The sequence below is a fragment of the Antechinus flavipes genome, chromosome 3 (assembly GCF_016432865.1).
Source record: "Antechinus flavipes isolate AdamAnt ecotype Samford, QLD, Australia chromosome 3, AdamAnt_v2, whole genome shotgun sequence".
Classification (NCBI taxonomy): domain Eukaryota; kingdom Metazoa; phylum Chordata; class Mammalia; order Dasyuromorphia; family Dasyuridae; genus Antechinus; species Antechinus flavipes.
In genome coordinates, this window is record NC_067400.1 from 187506368 (window position 1) to 187526661 (window position 20294).

A 20294-nucleotide genomic window follows, 5' to 3' on the forward strand; every position below is an offset into this window, starting at 1 on the left:
CATGCTTGAAAAGATAAAATGAGTAATGATTTTTTAAAAATGAGGTGAGAAAGGAAGAACTGACACAGAGGAAATAAATGGAGAAAGAGGGTGCAGAGTTCTGGATCTCTACTATCATCAAGAATGGATTAAAGAAGAAATAATACATATAAATTTAGAAGTATATAAAAATGTTAAAAATTCAATAACAAATATAAGAGAATAAGAAAATAGGGTAGAGGGAGAGGATAGAGATGGATTTTTGGAGGGAACCCTATTCACAATAGATAGAGAATAACATTTATCATTTTTTTCATATTTTTTTAATGAAAGCTTTTTATTTTCAAAACATATGCATGGATAATTTTTAACATTAATCTTTGCAAAATCTTGTGTTCCAATTTTTTCCCCTCTCTTAGATGGCAAGTAATCCAATATATGTTAAACATGGTAAAAATATATTTTAAATCCAATATATGCATATATATTTATACAATTATCTTGCTGCTCAAGAAAAATGAGATCAAAAAGAGAAAAAAAAAATGAGAAAGAAAATAAAATGCAAGCAAACAAACAAAAAGAGTAATCCATAGTGAATCAAGAGTATGTTATAATCCATATTCAGGTCTCACAACTCTCTCTGAGTGTCGATCACGCTCTTCATCACAAGATCACTGAATCTGGACTAAATCATCTCACTGTTGAAAAGAGCAAGGTCCATCAGAATTGATCATCGTATAATCTTCTTGTTGCCATGTATAATGATCTCCTGCTTCTGCTCATTTCCTTTAACATGTAAGTCTATCCACGGCTCCCCGAAATCATCCTGCTGATTTATTTCTTATAGAACAATAATAATCCATAACATCCATATATCATAACTTATTCAGCCATTCTCCAATGGGTGAGTATCCATTCAGCAGTTTCTTTTTTTGCACATGTAGGTCCCTTTCCCTCCTTTAAGATCTCTTTGGGATATTACTGCTGGATCACATCTTGATAGCCCTTTGGACACAGTTCCAAATTGCTCTCCAGAATGATTAGAGCAGTTCACAACTTCATCTACAATGCATTAGTATCCCAGTTTTCCCACATCCCCTCCAATATTTGTCATTATATTTTCTTATCATTGTAACCTGACAGTTCTGAAATGTTACCTCATAGTTGTTTTAATTGATATTTCTCTAATCAATAATGATATAGAACATTTTTTCACGTGAGCATAAATAGCTTTAATTTCCTCCTTTGAAACCATTTATTGATTTTATTATTGATCATTTATCATTCAGAAGATGATATAAATTTAATTTAGTTTTCTACATTTTTTATATGTAAAGCCTTTATCAAAAACAGTGACCACTTGTCAATTGGAGAATGGTTTGAATTCTTACAAATTCTCTATATATTTAGAAATGAGGTCTTTATCAGAGCCTTTTAATGTAAAAACATAACATTTACATTTAAAAGAGAATTAAACATCTAAATTTACAAAGAAATAAAAGAGTGGGGGAGAAGGAAAAAAAGAATAAAATAAAAAGTGCACAACAGCAAAGAAATGATGGACAGCTCTAAACACAATGTATAGTATTTATTATACAGGCTTTCTAGAAATGGAAATTTATTGCTCTATATTTTGAATCTTTTCTTATGTTTTGTTCTCTACATTGCAATATTTTTTCTTTTCCTATTTTTTCTTTAAGTTTAAAATAAAGAAAAATAAGCAGATCAGTTTTATAAGTCCTAGTATAAAAAAAAGAGGAAAAAAAAGATTAAATTATACTAACATTTAAACTGAATGTTATATGCAATGTTCCATATGCAAAGCTCCAATCTTTGCAATGAAGAAACATAGTATTGCAATGAAGAAACAATGAAGTAAATAGCATTTAACTCATCAGCAAAATGATATTTTTAAGCACCTACCATTTAGATAGTAGGCAGATTAATTAATGTACCAAATTTGAAGAAATCTGATACATGAAAAAAACTTAAATAATTTTACCTAGTTTTTTTCAAAAAGGCTTTTTTGCTATTGTCATGAAAAAATGCTCTAAATGCCTACTGACTAAAGAAATGCAAATTAAAACTCCAAGGTTCCACTTCATACCTATCAAATTAGCTATGACAATAAAAGGAAAATGATAAATGTTGGAGGTGTTGTGGGGAAACCAGAACATTAATGCACTGTTGGAGTTGTGAATTGATCCAACTACTATGGAGAACAATTTGGAACTGTGCCCAAGGACTACGAAACTGTGTAAGTTCTTTGATCCAACAATATCACTACTAGGTCTGTATTCCAAAGACATAAAAAAGGAGGGGGTGCAGGTGAAAGGGGATGGAGTATCTATTTATACAAAAATATTTATAGCACCTTTTTATGGAGGCTAAGAACGGGAAAGTGGGGGGATGCCCATCAATTAGGGAATCTCTGAACAAGCTATGACATATGATAGTGATAGAATATTATTGTTCTATAAGAAATGACAAACAGGATGATTTCAGAAAAAAACTGGAAAGAACTAGATGAAATAATGTAAAGTGAACTAGGAGAATAATGCACATGGTAACCTCAACATAGTGCAATAAATCAAGAACTGTGAATGACTCAGCTTTTCTCCCCAATACAATGATCCATGACAATCCCAAAGGATTAAGGATAAGACATATCTGCCTCCAGAAAAAGAACTGATATTGTTTGAAGACAGACTGCAGCATGTTTTTCACTTTTTCATGTTTTTGTTTTTCAGTCTTCTTGTACAAAATAACTAATATAGAAATATTTTACATGAATGTAAATATACTACCTGTATCTGATTGCCTACCATCTCAAGGAGGAGAGAGAAAATAGAGAGAAGGAGCGGGAAGGAAGGGAGAAGGGGGAGAGAGACAGAGACAGAGAATCAGAAACTTAAAATCAAAACTTAAAAAAAAGTTTTTTAAAAAGTGTTTGAATGGGGCAGGTAGGTGGTACAGTGAATAGAGCACCAGCCCTTAAGTCAGGAGAATCTGAGTTCAAATCTGGCCTCAGACACTTAACGCTTCCTAACTGTGACCCTTAACCCCTTCTAAATCTGAGTTTATTTTAATAGCAAGTTTCTAAAGTAATTTTATATGATTTTATTTATGCTTTTAAAAAAAGGCTACTACAAAAAAAAGGATATCCTTGATTTCTACATCACAAATTATATCTTAATATTAGTACAGAAGAAAATGTACATATATTATGAAATTCTGTAAAATCATTATAAAATAACTTTAATTAAATAAAAGATTTCTACAAAAAAGACACATACCTGGAATAGGCAAATAGTCTACTATCCCAGAGTTCATGATTTCCTCTAGGACCAGAATGAAAATAACAGGAATCGGTTCCATCAAATTTGTTTAGACCATCCTCTGAATTTTTTGATGCATGACTATGAACTACATCCAAAAGAACTATGATTCCCATTGAATGAGCAGTGTCAACCAATTCTTTCAATTCATCAGGAGTGCCATAACGGCTGCATGTAATAAAAGAAATACAAATTAAAACATATTTTAAGAAACAGTTTGTAATATTGGATAGAAAGCTAGCCTCAGAGTTAAAAGGATTTGGGATCAAGTCCCACTTCTAACATACACTAACTGTATGATTCTGGAAAAGATGTTGCATTCATGTAAAATAGGCTTTTCTCTATACCTTAGGCAAGTCATTAAGACTATAAACTAAAAAGAAGGTGTATTAGTAGAGGAAGTTCCACATCTGATAATTTCTTTGCCTATAAAGATGAAATCACTGGTTTGATTAAAAAAAATTAAAACATTTTATATAATATGTAAACAAATATTTACTGTGCATTATGCCAATATAATGGTAAGATAAGATAAAAGTATGTTTATAATATTGTTCCTCAGTTCAAAACAGTTTTAAAATGTTTCTCTGAAAGAAAAATTTAGTTTTCAAATTATTAACTATAAAATGTATAGCAATATAATATATAAATTGAGTAATAATACCTATTGTATACCCAGGAAAAATAAAATATCTTTGGTATTAGAGAATGTTTTGGTATAGCAACTTATATTAATAAAACTTATTGACAGATCTTTCAAATTTTTATTTACCAATCCTCCAACAACATAATTAAAAAAGCAACGGGTTTCCTATGATAAAAAATAGTGTTTTAAATGAATCTACCCTATGAGTGAAGCTTTACTACAAATTTCTTTGGGATCTTCCCTGAAATATTATGCAAGGTCTCTAATGTCCTTTCCAATTGTAGCTCTACAACCCTATGAAGTTACCCAATACGACTTTTGTTATCCCTTTCTAATCACATATACTATTAGTATGAGTTTCCATCTGTGTTTTGAAAGGATTCTCATAATAAATGTGTCAGCTTCTGGAAGCTCAATTAAGGATCTTTCTGCCATCAAATAACCATCCAAAAAAGAACAATGAATAAGGTATCAGGAGGCTGAGATTTAAGTCTCAATTGTATCAGTGACTAAATGTTTGTTACATGAAATTACTAACATGCTCTGGGGCATATTACTTGCTTTTCCTCCTAAAACTAACCTTTCTGTTCTATAAAATAAAGGCGCTAGCCTGAGCAATCCTAAAAATGCTTTCTTTATCTAATATTCTGCATACAACTGTAACAAAACTCCCTATAAATGTTAGATTCCTTTAGATTTATTTTTAACAAATTATAAGGAATTATATGCCTACAAAACTTTTTTTTTAATTACGTCCCTCCATAAAGATTCAACTCCTTGTCTCCCAACTGTAAATTAAATTTAACAGCTTTATTTCAAATCTTTGCTTTGGTAATTCGATATTAGAGAGGTCTTTTACTTTTTTTCCTATAATATTTAAGTGCTTGGTTACCTTCTCTATTATGTCTCTATTATGTAAGTTACCTTCTCTATTATATCAATTCAACATTTTACATATACTCAGGAAAAACTTACAAACTCATAATGGGGGAATAAATTATAGATTTATTTTTAATTAAATTATATTAATTATATTATTGTATATATTATAATTGAATTAATTAAGTTATATATAATTTATTTTTATTAAAATAAGAGATAAGCAGTTGGAGGCAGAATAATTCAGTAAAATGAACAATGACTCTAGAGTAGGATGACATAAGTTCAAATTTCAATTCTGATGTTTACTTTCTTATCTGACCTTGGGAGAGAGGGAAGGAGGAAGGGAGAAAAGGAGGGAAACAGGAAGGGTTAGGAAACACTGAGGGAGTGTGGAAAGGAAGGAAGGAAAGAAGGAAGAGAGGGAGGGAGGGAGGAGGGAGGAAGAAGAGGGATGGAGGGAAGCAAAGAAGAAAGAAGATAATATTGTTGTTTATTTGTTTGCCAAACCTACTATTTTATCAATATAGGTTTTCCAAGTAAAACAAACTTCCTCTACTAATGCAGAGAGATGTCTATTCTTAAATCAGCTGTCAAGGTGTTCGAGAGAATCATGTGAGTTTCACAAATATTATCTGTAGGGAGGGCAGAAAAACTTCTTGCATTTATAAATATACTAATAAGAAGTAGTTCAGGTAAAAGTGTATGCTACATTGCTTGGAAAATCATCAATTACTCTGACACAGTACTTCACATCACTCTCCACCTTTCTTAGGGTTTATACCCTTCTTTATCCAGCTCATGACTTTTCTGCAAATTATCCTGTGGCTTTTTTTTATTTTTTAGTTTCCCCAGGAAAATACTATTTTCCATGTTATATTCTTTTCCATACCCATCTATAAGAAAAATGTAAACAATTAATAAGCTCTATGTTTTTTTCTCATTGCTCTCACCTCTCATTCCCCCTGTTCTCTAATCTGGGACTGAACATATAAAAAGCCAAAAAAAAAAAAAAAAAAGAGAGAGAGAGAGAGAGAGAGAGAGAGAGAGAGAAGGGAAAGAACTTAATTCTTTTTATAGATGATTAGTCAGCCACAGGACTGACCCTAGTTCACATGTGGGTCAAGAGTTAAGCGGGGCCCCTTAATGGAAAGTTAGAAAATTCCCCTAGTTCCCTAACTACAATAATGCTTCAGCTGTTATCAATACATGGATATTTGAGGACTCTGGAGCAAAAAAAAAAAAAAAAAAAAGTTATAGTACCACAGTTTCTTGGTGGGAGAATGAGTTTTACCATATCTTTTTAAACTTACTTTATTATTTTTTTCCCATTACATACTAAGCAAATGCATAAATTTCTAAAGGTCACTTTTATTCTGGTAAAAAACTCTTACAAGACATGACCAAATAGTCACATTCATTTGTCAAAGCTGAACATAAATTTTCTTAAAATAATTAAAAATGTTAATGATGAGGGTAGACACATGTAAGTAAATTGTAATCTACAAATATCCTAAATAATAAAAATATTATCAATAGGTGCATATTTAATATAAAAATACAAGACTCAATTTACTTTTTCTATTTAAATAATGAAGGGATATGAATGTTTATAATAAGAATTATAATTATCATAATTAAAAGCAGTAATTTTACCTTGATGCTGCAAAAAAACTTGTCACTTGATAACCAAAACTAGCGTAATAAGCATGTTCCATAATAGCCATCAACTGAATGCAATTGTATCCTGTTTAAACACAATAATTCAAACAAAATAGGGTTAAATGTAATTTATTTTGTTAAATATAAAATGCAGAGAAATGGCACTTTCTTCCCCTTAAAAGAGTTTAACTTTAATGTTTTATAGTAGAATACAAGCTACCACTAATTTAACAGTTTAGGATGATCTGCTCTGCTTTTCAACAAGGTCATTTTCTCAAGAGATCTACATTTGACTAGCTATACTAAATGTCTCAGTTGTAACAAGCAATAAATGACATACAAATATAATCTTAATTTGATTTTAGAATATTAATTTATGTCAATCTGCATATCCTGAACTTAAGTTTCACTAATATTCATACCGTAGATCATGAAAACTAAATAAGGGTGATTGATTACAGGTCATATAGCTGACGCTTTACCAAGATTTTTCATACAGCAAACATACTTATTTCTATCTTTAATAATTACAGTTTATCACCAAATCCATTTCTCCTTAAAGTGGTTATTACAAAGAATAATCAGTAAAGTATTTATTTCTTCTCTGAACTTATTTTAGAAAGGTTAAGGAAATAAAAAGGAATAATGCTTCTTTATTGTAAAATATCTTTATGTGATTTTAAATGAATAAAATCTAAAGGGGAAAATTATTTCAATAAAGAGATCCAGAAAATCTTTTTTTTTTAATTTCTCTAAGATAATTTTTATGGGAGTAAATAAATCTCTCATCAACCAAAAATGGGGAAAAATCAGAAGAAAACCTTCAACTCTAGTGAACATAACAAAGAAATTATACCAGTTTTACTTTTACATAATAATGACTAATTTAAGAAAATCTATTCATATGGTTTAAAATTTTATTTTAAAATAATATTTAAAATTTTACTCAGCTTATAAAGTTAAGATTTTTAGCCTTTTAGTTCAGTCAAATTAGTCACAGTATCAGTACAATATACTTAAAGATCAAATGCAGTATAAGGAAAATAGTTGATACCATTAATTTCTGTTTGTTAATTTATATCATCTGGTACACATAATTCAATGGTATTGCATTTCATTAGTATAAATTCACATCAGGAATGAATTAATGACTTATTAATATTTTTAAAAGATTACATAGGCCAAGTGGTGAATTTTTGTTTTCTTCAAAAAAATTTAATTGTAATTGCTCCAATTAAATTATACATTTAGAGTGTGATAAATACATACCCCAATTCTGATTTACCTATGGATTTTTATATTAATCACCATAGAGTCATCAGAATTTTAATTTGAAATACTCTTCCTATATTTGCCCAAAGTATCCACTTAACAACAAGATGCTGAAATGTTTCCATTATATAAAATACGTTGGTAACTGACTCATGACTGGAATTCACCTATGTATTATTCAAAAACAGTAGTCTCGAAAAAAGAAAATTAATTATTACTAAATGTCAAGAAGATAAGCACATTTGAGGAAATCCATGCATCAGAAATAAAGCATAGTGAAGAATTTTTGGATAAAAATTCATGAAGTGAAAGATGTAAGCAATTTTGAAAGAGTGTACTTCAGATAACTAAATCAATAAGGAATTCTAAAAACAGGGATTATCTAAAAATGAAGCCTACTACAGTAGTAAAAGGAAACATTAACTATCCGATTACCACTTCCCAAGTCTGTGTTAAAAGCACAACAGCTAAATTTCTAGAATTGCTCCATTACAGCATTCAAGATGATGGTACAATGTATATTTTAATTTTTAGAAAGAAATATTTCAAAGATTCAAAGAAAAAGGAATCTATGCCCAAAAATGCAATAGAAAAGTCTAAGAAGAATGCTCCCTACAAAATAGTTCTCATGACAAAAAAAAAAAAAACAATTCTATAATGAGAAAAAATATATAGTAGCCAAAGATGCTGATATAAACACCGAGATAAGTCATTAAATAAATTACACTTTAAAAAAAATATTTACGGAAGATGGAATCAATAAAAGGATCCCATAAGAAAGATTCAAAAAACAAAACCTCAGAATGAGCTAGACTAATGAAGAATGTTGAAGAACACAAAAAGAACTTGTTATATTTTGGCAGACTATCGATAAGGGAAAAGGAGTAACTAGAACAATGATAATAGGTAAGAGCAAAGAGCAAAGTTACTTATTGTTCTTTTCTTACTACCATATAAATGAATCTCAGGATTTGAGTGTATATGTCAAAATTGTTAAGAGAAAAATAAAATCCATATTAGGTCAGATATTACAAGAATGCCAAGAGTATACAGATGAACAAATGAAAGAACCAACAACTACAAAGGTGATTTTTGAAAAACTGTAGCAAAAGGCCTAGAACTATATCACAAGGCTAAACTTCTCTTTGTTTCTCTTGCTGCTGGACTTTGTTGATAATATATATAAAAATGTTGATGATTTATGTAGATTTATTTTGTATCCTGCAATTCTGCTAAAGTTGTGTTTGTTAAGTTTCTAGTAGTTTTTTAGTTGATTCTCTAGAATTCTCTAAGTATGCCTTCATACTTACATATCACTGCAAAGAATGATAATTTGGTTTCCTCATTACCTACTCTAATTCTTTTAAACTTTTTTTTCCTTTATTGCCAAAACTAATATTTCTAATATAAGATTGAATAATAATGGTGATAGTGAGCAACCTTATGTCACCCCTGATCTTACTGAGGATGGTTCCAGTTTATCTCCATTACATCTGATGCTTGCTGATGACTTTAAATAGATGCTATTGATCATTTTAAGGAAAACTCCATTTATTCCTATACTCTTTAGTGTTGTTAATAGGAATGGGTGTTGATGCTTTTTCTGTATCTATTGAGATAATCACATAAATTTTCTTAGTTTGGCTATTGATATTGTCAATTATGCTAATACTTTTTCTAATATTGATCCAACCCTGCATTCCTAGGCTGGATCTTACTTGTGTGCTGGAGATAACTTCCTGGAATCTCTCTCCTAATATTTTATTTAAGAATTTTGCATCAATATTTATTAGGGAAATTGGTCTATAAGTTTCTTTCTCTGTTTTGACCCTACCATGTCTGTGTCATAAAAAGAATTGGGTAGGATTTCTCATTCCCTATATTTCCAAATACTTCACATAATATTGGAATTAATTGTTCTTTAAATTGATAGAATTGACATCTAAATCCATCTGGCCCTGGAGATTTCTTCTTAGGGAATTGATTAATAGCTTGTTCAATTTCTTTTTCTAAAAAGGGATTATTTAAGTAATTTATTTCCTCTTCTGGTAATTTGGAAAATCTATATTTTTCTAAATATCCATTCAGTTCATTTAGATGTGTACTGACATACAGTTGGGCAAAATAGTTCCTAATTATTGCTCTAATTTCCTCTTTATTGGGGGAAAGTTCATCCTTTTCAATTTTGATACTAACAATTTGATTTTGTTTATTCTTTTTTCTGAGCAAATTAACTAAAAGTTAATCTATTTTTTTTTTCATAAAATCAGCTCTTAGGATCTAACTCAGTTTCAATTGATCAATGATGGACAGAAGCAGCTACACCCAAAGAAAGAACACTGGGAAATGAATGTAAACGGTTTGCATTTTTGTTTTTCTTCCCGGGTTATTTTTACCTTCTGAATCCAATTCTTCCTGTGCAACAAGAGAACTGTTCAGTTCTGCACACATATATTGTATCTAGGATATACTATGACATATTTAACATGTAAGGGACTGCTTGCCACCTGGGGGAGGAGGTGGAGGGAGGGAGGGGAAAATTCAGAACAGAAGTGAGTGCAAGGGATGATATTGTAAAAAATTACCCAGGCATGGGTTCTGTCAATGAAAAGTCATAAACAAACAAACAAATAAATAAATAAATGCAGCTCTTAGGTTTATTAGTCCAATTTCTTTTGCTTTCAATTTTATTAATCTCCCCTTTTATTTTCAGAATTTCAAAATTGGGATTTAATTGAGGAGTTTTAATTTGTGCTTTTTCAAGCTTTTTTAGTTCCATGCTCAGTTCATTGAGCTTCTCTTTCTCTATTTTATACAAGTAAGCAGCTAGACATATAAAACTTCCCCTAAGAACTGCTTTGGCTACAACTCATAAATTTTGATATGCTGTCTCATTATTGTCATTCTCTTGGAGGAAATTATGATATCTATGAATTGTTTTACTCACTCATTCTTTAGGCTCAGATTATTTAGTGTCTAATTAATTTTTGGTCTACTTTTCCCTGGCTCTTTATTATATGTAATTTTTACTACATCATAATCTGAAAAAGATATATTTACTATTTCTGCCTTTCTGCATTTGATTTTGAGGTTTTATGCTCTAATATATAGTTGATTTTTGTGTAGGTTCCATAGAACTACCAAGAAAAAAAGTATATTCCTTGCCATCTCAATTCAATTTTCTACAAAATCTATCATACCTAACATTTCTAAAATTCTATTTACTTCCTTCTTCTACTTCTTTCTTATTTGTTTTATGGTTCAATTGATCTACTTCTAAGAGAGCAAGGTTGAGATCCCCCATTAGTTTTGTTTTGCTATTTATTTCACCTTGCAGCTCTCTCAACTTCTCCTTTAGGAATTTAGATACAACACCACTCAGTGAATATATGTTTAGTATTGATATTGCTTCATTATCTATGGGACTCTTTAATAAAATATAGCTTTCTTTCTTATATCTTTCAATTAAATCTACCTTTGCTTTTACTAGATCTGAGATCAGGATTGCTACCCTTGCTTTTTTTTTACTTCATTTGAAGCGTAACAGATTCCGTTCCAGCCTTTTACCTTTACTCTATATGTAATATACTCTGCTTAAAATGTGTTTTTTGTAAACAACATATTGTAGGATTCTGGTTTTTAATACAGTGTGCTTCTATTTTATGGGAGAGTTCATCCCATTCACATTCACAGTTTAAATGATTAATTTTGTATTTCCCACCATCTTGCTTTCCCCAAATTATGCTTTTGTCTTTTCTTTCCCCCTTTCCCTCCTTCCCAGTATTTTTCTTCTGACCACTACCTCCCTCAAACAGCCCTCCCCTTTTACCATCCTTCCTCCTTTCTTATATCTTTCCTCGACTACTTCAGTTTAAGTATTTTTCTTTCTATTCTCTCCCTTTCCTTTCCCCTTTCCCTTCCCATTTCCCTATAGGATGAGACAAGTTTCTCTGTGAAGCTAAATATATTTCATATTCTCTCTGAGCCAAACTGACAAAAGTAAGATTCACACAATGTTCATCCCCCTCCCTTCTTTGCCTCAATTATAATAGGTCTTCTTCACCTCTTTATCAGATGTAATTTACCTCATGGTCTTCAGGAAGTCTAATAATCCTTAAATTGTCTCTCCTCGATCTATTTTCCTGGTTAGTTATTTTTCCAATGAGGGATTTTAGACTTTTCTTCTTTTTTTAAATTTTTTTTGGGTTTTGCTTAACTGATTCTTGATGTCTCCTTAAGTAATTTGTTTCCATTTGTTCAATTCTAATTTTTAGTGAATTATTTTCTTCAATTACCATTTTTTAGCTTTTACATTTGGCCAGTTGAATTTATAAATGAGTTGTTTTGTTCAATGGAGTTTTTTTTCCATGTTACAAATTCTGTTGTTCAAGAAGTTGTTTTCTTTTTCCATTTTGTCAATACTATTTTCTATTTTGTCAAATCTAATCAAAGGGATTTTTTTCCCTTTGTCAAAGGGATTATATGCTTTTTCCATTGCACTAAATTTATTTTGTAAGGTATTTTCTTCAGATAATTTTTGTGTTTTCTTTTCCAAATTTTCCTGCAATGTTCTCAATTCCTTTGCCCATTTTTCTTCTAACTCTCTTTTAAGATCCTTTCTGAACTTTTCAAGAGAGTCTTGTGAGATGAGAACCAACCCATAACACCTTTTGGGGCTTCATCTGGAAATGATTTGCTTTTAGTGTCCTCAGGGTTTGAGATCTGTTCTTCTCTTTCTCCATAAAAACTATTTTATGGGGAGAGTTATTTTTTGCTTTTTTTACTTTTTTTTTTTTTAAGGCTGACATCTGCTTTTATAGCAAAGGGGACATTGTCCAAACTTCCTCTATAGATGACAGTGGCTGCATGGGGTTGGCTGTTGACTCCTCATGCTGGGTAGCTATGGCATTATTCTGGAGTTCAGAGGCTCATTATTTGCATCATCTAGCTGTGTTGGATGTCTCACAGCTAATCTGCTGATCCATCAGTTTGCAACTAGGACAGATTAGCCAACACTGCTGTAGATTCTCTTGGTAGATTCCCTGGTGCTTGGACCCCACAGAACCCTGAATCTCTGCACTATGCCTGTGCTCGGCCACCTCCTTCTGTGACCCATTGAAACAGACCTTTTCTGCAGTCATTTATAACATCTTCTGCTAAAAATGTTACACTCCAAATATTTGTGGGTACTGTCACTCCAAAACCAGTTCAGAGGCTTGATTTGGTGCTGATCTGAGGGATGTCAGGAAGAGCTCAAATAGATATGTGTATCCTCTTCCATAATCTTGGCTCCAACCACCCTCCCCTCAAAAAAACTTTTAACTAGATATGCTTAAGGTTGATTTATGAACACACAAAAATAATTTTTAGAAATAAGTCTTAGGCAAAGATAATTAGAATAAAACCAGGAAGCTGCATGAGCTTTCCCAGATTCCCTTGAAAACCACATGAATCCATGCCTCTGCACAGTCAGGAATGGCAAAGTCTAAGAAGAGAGAAAATGAAACTATTCTTCAACTTAAGGGAGATTGGAAGGACTTTAAGAAAAGCTAGTCTCACTCGGGTGAAAGAAATGTTTATCCCAGCTCAGACAGTGTTCAGGAAAAGCTAGTGAGAGGTTCTTAAATCACAGCATATCAGCAACCAGAACCTCAGCTGGCTAAGGAGCAGAGCAGATGAATGGAACAGTCTCCAGTACCAGCACAGAAAAAAAAATCAACCACCCAGGAAATCAAGCAACAACAGGCAAGACTAGGGCAGGCTACCCTCTGTTGTAAGCAAGACAACAAACACAAGGGGCCTCTGTACTCAAAGCCAAGGCTCAAAGCTGCACAAGAAATTAGGGAAAGAGTCCCAGAAACTAGGGAAAGAGCCTCAGGAGCAGAGTTCAACATTAAATGTCCCAAAATGGAGACAAAGGAAAAAAAGGAAGAAAGAAAAAGAGGATGGAAAGAAGGGAGGATTATGGTTATATTAATAGATATAGGCATTTGACAAAATCCAACATCTATTCCTATTAAAAACACTAGCAAGCACAGAAATAAATGCAATTTTCATTAAAATGATCAGTTGCATCTATCTGGTGAAAGAAGATTGAGCATTGTCATCACTACTATTCAATATTGTACTAGAAATGTTAGCTTTAGCAATTAAGAGAAGAAAAAGAAATTGAAGGAATTAAAGCAGGTAATAAGGAAGAAAAATTATCACTCTTTGCAGATGACATGATGGTATATTTAGAGAATTCAAGAGAGTCAACTAAAAAAACTACTATAAATAATTAACAACTTTAGCAAAGTTGCAGGATAGAAAATAAACCCACATAAATCATTAGCATTTCTGTATGTTATCCAATAAAATCCAGAAGCAAGATATAGAAAGAGAAGTCCATTTAAAAATAAATGTAGATGATAGAAAATATTTGGGAGTCTACCTACCAAGACAAAGCCAATAACTAGTATCTCAAGCTATTCTTGTGAAGAGGAGGAAAAGATACTGATAAGACAATATTATTATATGGATCCTGAACTGGTGGGATATCTAGATTTAAAGAGTGGCTTGTTAATAGTACAATGTCAATGGGAAAAAAGATCAAGTGAAGTATTTCAGCAATTTACTCTATGCTTAACATTTTAAAAGCTTGAAAAGAGTTAATACATTGAATAATAAAATCAGGATCCAAATCAATTTTGCGAGGCTATAGCATCAGTCCACAACTAATAAGAAATTTGACAGGAATAAGTACATGCATTAAAAAAATACATACATGTACACCTTGTATATGCATTAAAAAAAAAAGTCACTTTACAAGTAACGATGGGAGAGGCATATATCAACAGCAGTTGGTAGTAATCTGAAAGCTTATTAAGTGTCAACATGATCAATCAACCCTATAAGTTGTGATCCAGAAATACAAATCCCATTCTCTGATACATTTTGATACAATGATTCACTTATTTCTCTCCCCATCTTGAATATACTTTTAGACCCATCCCCTCCAAAAATGCAGCTGAAATAATCTTGAGCTCTATTAAAAGAGTTGGAGCTTCAAACAAGGAAAGAATAGTTTCACTCTATTCCACTTTATTTAACTTCATTTGAAATATACTTTCAGATCTTGAACTCATGGCTTGAGGAATACTGATAAGGTAGCAAGTATACATGATCATTAAAAAAAAAAAAGTAAAATGTTTTACACATCCATGTCATATGAGGAACTGGGGATAGATAGCCTGAAGAAGAAAGTTTGGGTGGAAATGAGAATTGTCTTTATGTATATGAAGGTCTGTCATGTGCAAGACAGATTTGACTGGTTCCATTTGGATCCAGTAAGCTGAACCAAAAACAATGAACAGAAATTACAATGAAGAAAATTTAGAAATATTTTCAGAATAAGCTTCCTAACTAAAAATGTAATGGGCTCACAGTCATTTCTTAAGATGATGAAGTGGGAATCCTTTTTGTTTATGTATTGGACTAGATAGAAATTGTTCTCTTCCAATATGTTGACCTACTTGTAGACTTGCTAGTGGGTTTAGTTGGTGGAAGATATATGTGAAATACCCTAGTATGTTGAGAAGTTGTGTGTATGGATTAGGGGTTTGATTGATATTTTGTTTGTTATTATGTTAAGCTCTGTGGTGATTAGAATTCCTAATACAGTTACGATTAGGGCTGAGAGTTTTGTTAAGGTAGGCATGGTTATTGGGATTATTGTGGTAGGAGGAATGTTTGATGTTAGTAGGAACCCCGCGAGATGCTTCCAAGGGCTAATTGTATAATAGAGTTGATTAGGTTTGGGTTGTTTTTGTAAAGTGGTGTTATAGGGAGGAATCGGGGTTCTTTTAGGAGGGCAAACTGGATCACTCGCATGCTGGTAAACAGCTCAAATTCTGTGATTTATCCAAATTCATAGTGGCACTAAGCGGCCAAGCCAAAATTCAACCCAAGACACCGAACTCCAAATCCAAAATTCTTTCCACCACAGTGAATTAAGTTCAAAAGAAAAGTGGAGAAATAAAGGAAAAATGAAATGTGATCAGTCAATTTAGTTTAGAGAAATGAAAAGTGAACATAAATCAACAGAGTAACATGGCAGCAATTAGAAGTAAAGCAATCTTATTCTACATTAAGAGATGCTGTTTCCAAATCTCACATAGAATCTTAAGTTCATGACAGTGAAGCACATTTAAAAAGATGTATTAAAGCATATTTTAGTCCTAAATAGTCCTTGTTGATACATCTCATAAATGCAAGATATTCAAATATATGAAATTCTGAACAAAAGTGAATGAATGAATTTCACCTGACTGGAGAGGATACACATACCTATTTGAGCTCTTCCTAATATCCTTCAATTTAGCACCAAATCAAGCCTCTGAATTGGTTTTGGAGTGATAGTACCCACAAATATTTGGAGTGTAACTGACTAAGAATTCACCTAACATTAACAAATGCTAATTTGCTTACTGTATCTGTATGTTTCAAAATTAAGAAATCAAGTCAAAAGAATTAAAAGGTAAGTGAGAAATTCAAGCCATGAACAAACTTAATAACACTTTCTTTTCTCCTCTCTGTAGCCTTTTCAGAGATGAGTCATTGGACTCTAAGAAATTTAGGGACATATTTCTCTATAAATTTACAAAATCAGCCATGAAGTTGATTCTCCTTGACAACTACAGGTTCTCCTTTTTCTTTCTTTTTTCCATACTTCCTCCACTCAAGCATTACAATGCTCAAAGATTCCAAAGCAAAAGTCTAGCAGCATAAGTAATAAAAAACAGGTTGTGTTAAATCTGTTGAAGAAGAAATTTCTGTTTAAAAATGTGATGTACTAAATGACTTGATGACTAAATAACTAATGAGTTCTGAAAAAAATAACTTAAGGGTTTACACAGTGTGGAACTTGATTATTACCTATGTTACATACGTAAATATTAAATTGTCTAAGTTTATTCACTTACCTTTTGCTATTATAGACAACTTCTTATTTACTTTAAGCAATATATCTACTTTAAATTAATAAATAATTCAAAATTAAATTGTAGGTGTTCTACCTTTTCTTTCAGACCAAATTTTACAAGTTGCCAAACAAAACAAAAAAATCTCATCAATATTTATTCCCCCTACCTAACCATTAGAAAGGATGCTAATAAACATTTTGAAATTGCCCAACGAGCCTTCTAAATGTAAAAGGGACAACAATAATTAAGTATTGAATTATCCAAATACTAGGAAATAGGCCATATTCATTCTAACACATATTGTTACTCAACTCCAAAACATTGAATTCTCACTAATAGGATTAAACTTTAATAAACTGCATGCAATCAACTTCTTACTACTTAGAAAAAGGTACCTCATATGCAAATAATAATAATATGTATATTTTTCTATTTTATTTAAACTATCACATCATACAACTTAAATTGGAAAGAAAAACAATAACAACTTTTTATATAATATGTTAGTTCACTTCTTTCTTCTACACTATCCCTATTACAAGACAATTTCAAAAGCCTAAAATGAAATGTGCTTCCACTATACATTTAATTTCAACTCGAAAAAAGATATTTCTAATTAGCTTTTGTAGCCACTCACTAAAATTTTATCTGAATTAAAATCAACAGTTATTACTTACCAAGGTCCTTAATTCTAGGTAGAATATTGCATGTAAAGTGTTTATATGAAGCTATTTTTCCTTCAGAAGAAGAAATTCCTACATGAGATTCATAGATTCTTAGACTCTTTGGCTTCCTGGGACGAGAATGCTTAAACTACAAATATACAGAATATTACATTAGAAATTAATCTAAGAATAATTTGACATTTTAAAAACAAATTACTTCAGGCAAAAAAAAAACCAGCTTTTACAACATTAAAGTTTTCAACAATTATGACAACAGGATTATTTTAGTTCCTGTTCATAGTCTTATTAATAATCTAAGAATTAATAATAATGAGGATTGTATTGATGTAGTTGGAATTGTTCCTAGGGCAAATAAGAAACATTAAACAAAATAATGTATTAGCAGAATGTTTCAAAGATACACAAGAAACAAATAAATTAATGAAATCAATAATTGAGATTCCCTGTTTCTAAGAATGTTAACTCTTTAAACACATTCATCAGTTCAGAAAATTTTAGTAACCACTATTTCTATTAGAAATAGTACTGTTTCTATTAGATCCCTAAGTCTACTTATAATCTTCTTTGTTAAGAATTAAATCAGTTGTAAGCTCATTTAGAGAAGTCAAGAAAAGAAATATCCATATAGTTATATAATTATAAACATTTCTTTTTAGCTAATAGTATAATTTTGAATCTCTCTCTCTCTAATTACAAAACAAACAAAAAAAAAAGAAAACAGTTCATAGAACATCCCTCAATAAAGAAGTACTTTTATAATACAAGAAATAAGTTGTGAAGAGAGGGTTTTACAAAAACTCCAAAACCTCGAAGATAAGTTTTCCTTTCTCCCCTGTTGGATTGTTCATTTCTCTGATAAATGCAAATACATCCAAGAATGTTTACTCTATTCTGGGGGTAGTGTGTCTACTTTAACAATACCTAACGTCCAGCTTTGGTGTTTTTCAATGTTTCTCTCCTTAATCCCAATCAAAATTCCCAATTCAAGCCCCAACATATACTTACATAGAATCATTCTTGGAGCAAGAACTATTTTAAAAGTTTAAGTTGAAATGATGTATAAGTAATCATGGGCTTAAAGGTTATTTCTCCCTACTAGTATCTGGAATTTAAAATTCGTCTAAACCTTAAGTCATTTCAGAAGTAACTAATAAGAAAAGGGTACATCGGAAAAATTTTCATTTTAGAGTATGACAGAAAAAATTTATTTGTATTTGATATGATTTTTATTGAGGGATTACCACTACAAATATATAAGTGTGTGTGTGTGTGTGTGTGTATGTGTGTGTGTGTGTGTGTGTGTATGTGTGTGTGTGTATATATATATATATATATATATATATATATACACACAGAGAGAGAGAGAGAGAGAGAGAGAGACATATATAAAACTCAAAAACAACAAAGAGTGAACTGAAAAAAAATTTCATCTACAAAGCTAATAAAGGGTTTAGAAAGCTCTCTCAGGAGACAATGGATTCTGCCTCACTGCAGTTCAAGGAAAATCTGGATATTCAGTTACGTTTTAGATGGGATTGTGGTTTAGGTACAGGTTAGATGGCTCCTCTTAATTTCTATAATTACATAAAAATAAATACAGAAATCAGTTAAACTTGTAGTCAGTCTCTAAAATGGCAATGTTATATACAATTAGGATTATATAAAATTTATCCTATATGTAATGATGATAGAAAATTAAGCAATGAAGGTAATGCAAAATTGAATGGAACTCAATTGCATCACAAAAATTGCAAAAAATGAATGGAAAATAATACTCATCTTAAAAAATATACCACTCTTACCAGATAAGGATTTTCTGGGTCCCACTGCATCCAATCATAATTCACATTATCACCTTCACGAACCACATATTTTGCCCATGGTGAAATGCGATACAGGATTTCTCCACTTTTACTAGTTATAACCACCTAAAAATAAAATAAAGTTATTACATTTTTTAAAAGTTGGCACAACAGAAAGATAGCAAAATAAGTCAGTAACTTGCCTGAACTCTGCCAAATAATTATAAAATAATGCCTCAAAATAAATTCTAGAAAAGCAGAACTGACAAAATAGTGAGATGAAAAATTTTCCAGGCTAAGATAACTAAAGAAGGTCAGCAGATCTATCTCACGGCAGTAAAAAGGGAGTATAGGTCAGTGCAGGTGGAGTCTATGGACTCCATAATATGTAAGGCAGCAACAGTCCATGCTCCAGCAAGTAAGCAGTAAGGCCCTAATACTCTAATATCAGCCCAAGTCAGCTCTGAGATCCCATAATTGCAGTACATCAGCACAGTTCCCAGTCCCAAGACGTGGCAAAATAGGTTGGTAATTAGGCCGAGCACTCCCTGGCACAGACCTCTTGGCTGCAGGAAGCAGGACAAGGGGCAGGATAAGAGGCCCAATACAGCAGGGCAATAACCAGATGCCCACAGCCCAAAAAAGACCAGGTAGTAGCAAGCATATAGAGGATACAGGATACATTTCAGGAAAACTAAAAGGATGAATGCCCCAAACATAGACGTGCAGCAGCTAGATTCTATTAAGTCTGACAACACAAGCCAACAGAGAGAACCCTCTTCTCCACTTCCAGGAAAGTACAACAGACCCCATGAAAAAGTTGAGGTCCCATGGGAAACTCCACATCAAAGGCTCAAAAAGCTTGGAACAAAAAGTTCCTTATCCACTGCAGTAGCTGAGGCCAACTTTAAAAGTCTGAATAGGCTGAAAAAATGAATAAAACACACATATACACACAAAACCACAAGTACCACCACCACAAGAGAAAACAAACCAGACCAAAAAGAGCTACTCTGATGACAGAGGAGAAGAAAACACAAACTCAAAAGAGGACAATAATGTCAAAA

At 31.7% G+C, this 20294-nt stretch overlaps 1 protein-coding gene across 1 annotated transcript in view; it reads right to left on the minus strand.

Annotated features, from left to right (window-relative positions):
• The window catches only part of GBE1 (1,4-alpha-glucan branching enzyme 1), a 197234-nt gene that overhangs the window by 106945 nt on the left and 69995 nt on the right, over positions 1-20294 (minus strand). The window contains exons 4-7 of the mRNA XM_051984360.1: positions 19228-19353; positions 17417-17552; positions 6499-6589; positions 3276-3485 (exon numbers count right to left, since the gene is read on the minus strand). Coding sequence (XP_051840320.1) covers positions 3276-3485; positions 6499-6589; positions 17417-17552; positions 19228-19353 — 563 coding nt within the window. The remainder of the gene's footprint in view (positions 1-3275; positions 3486-6498; positions 6590-17416; positions 17553-19227; positions 19354-20294) is intronic.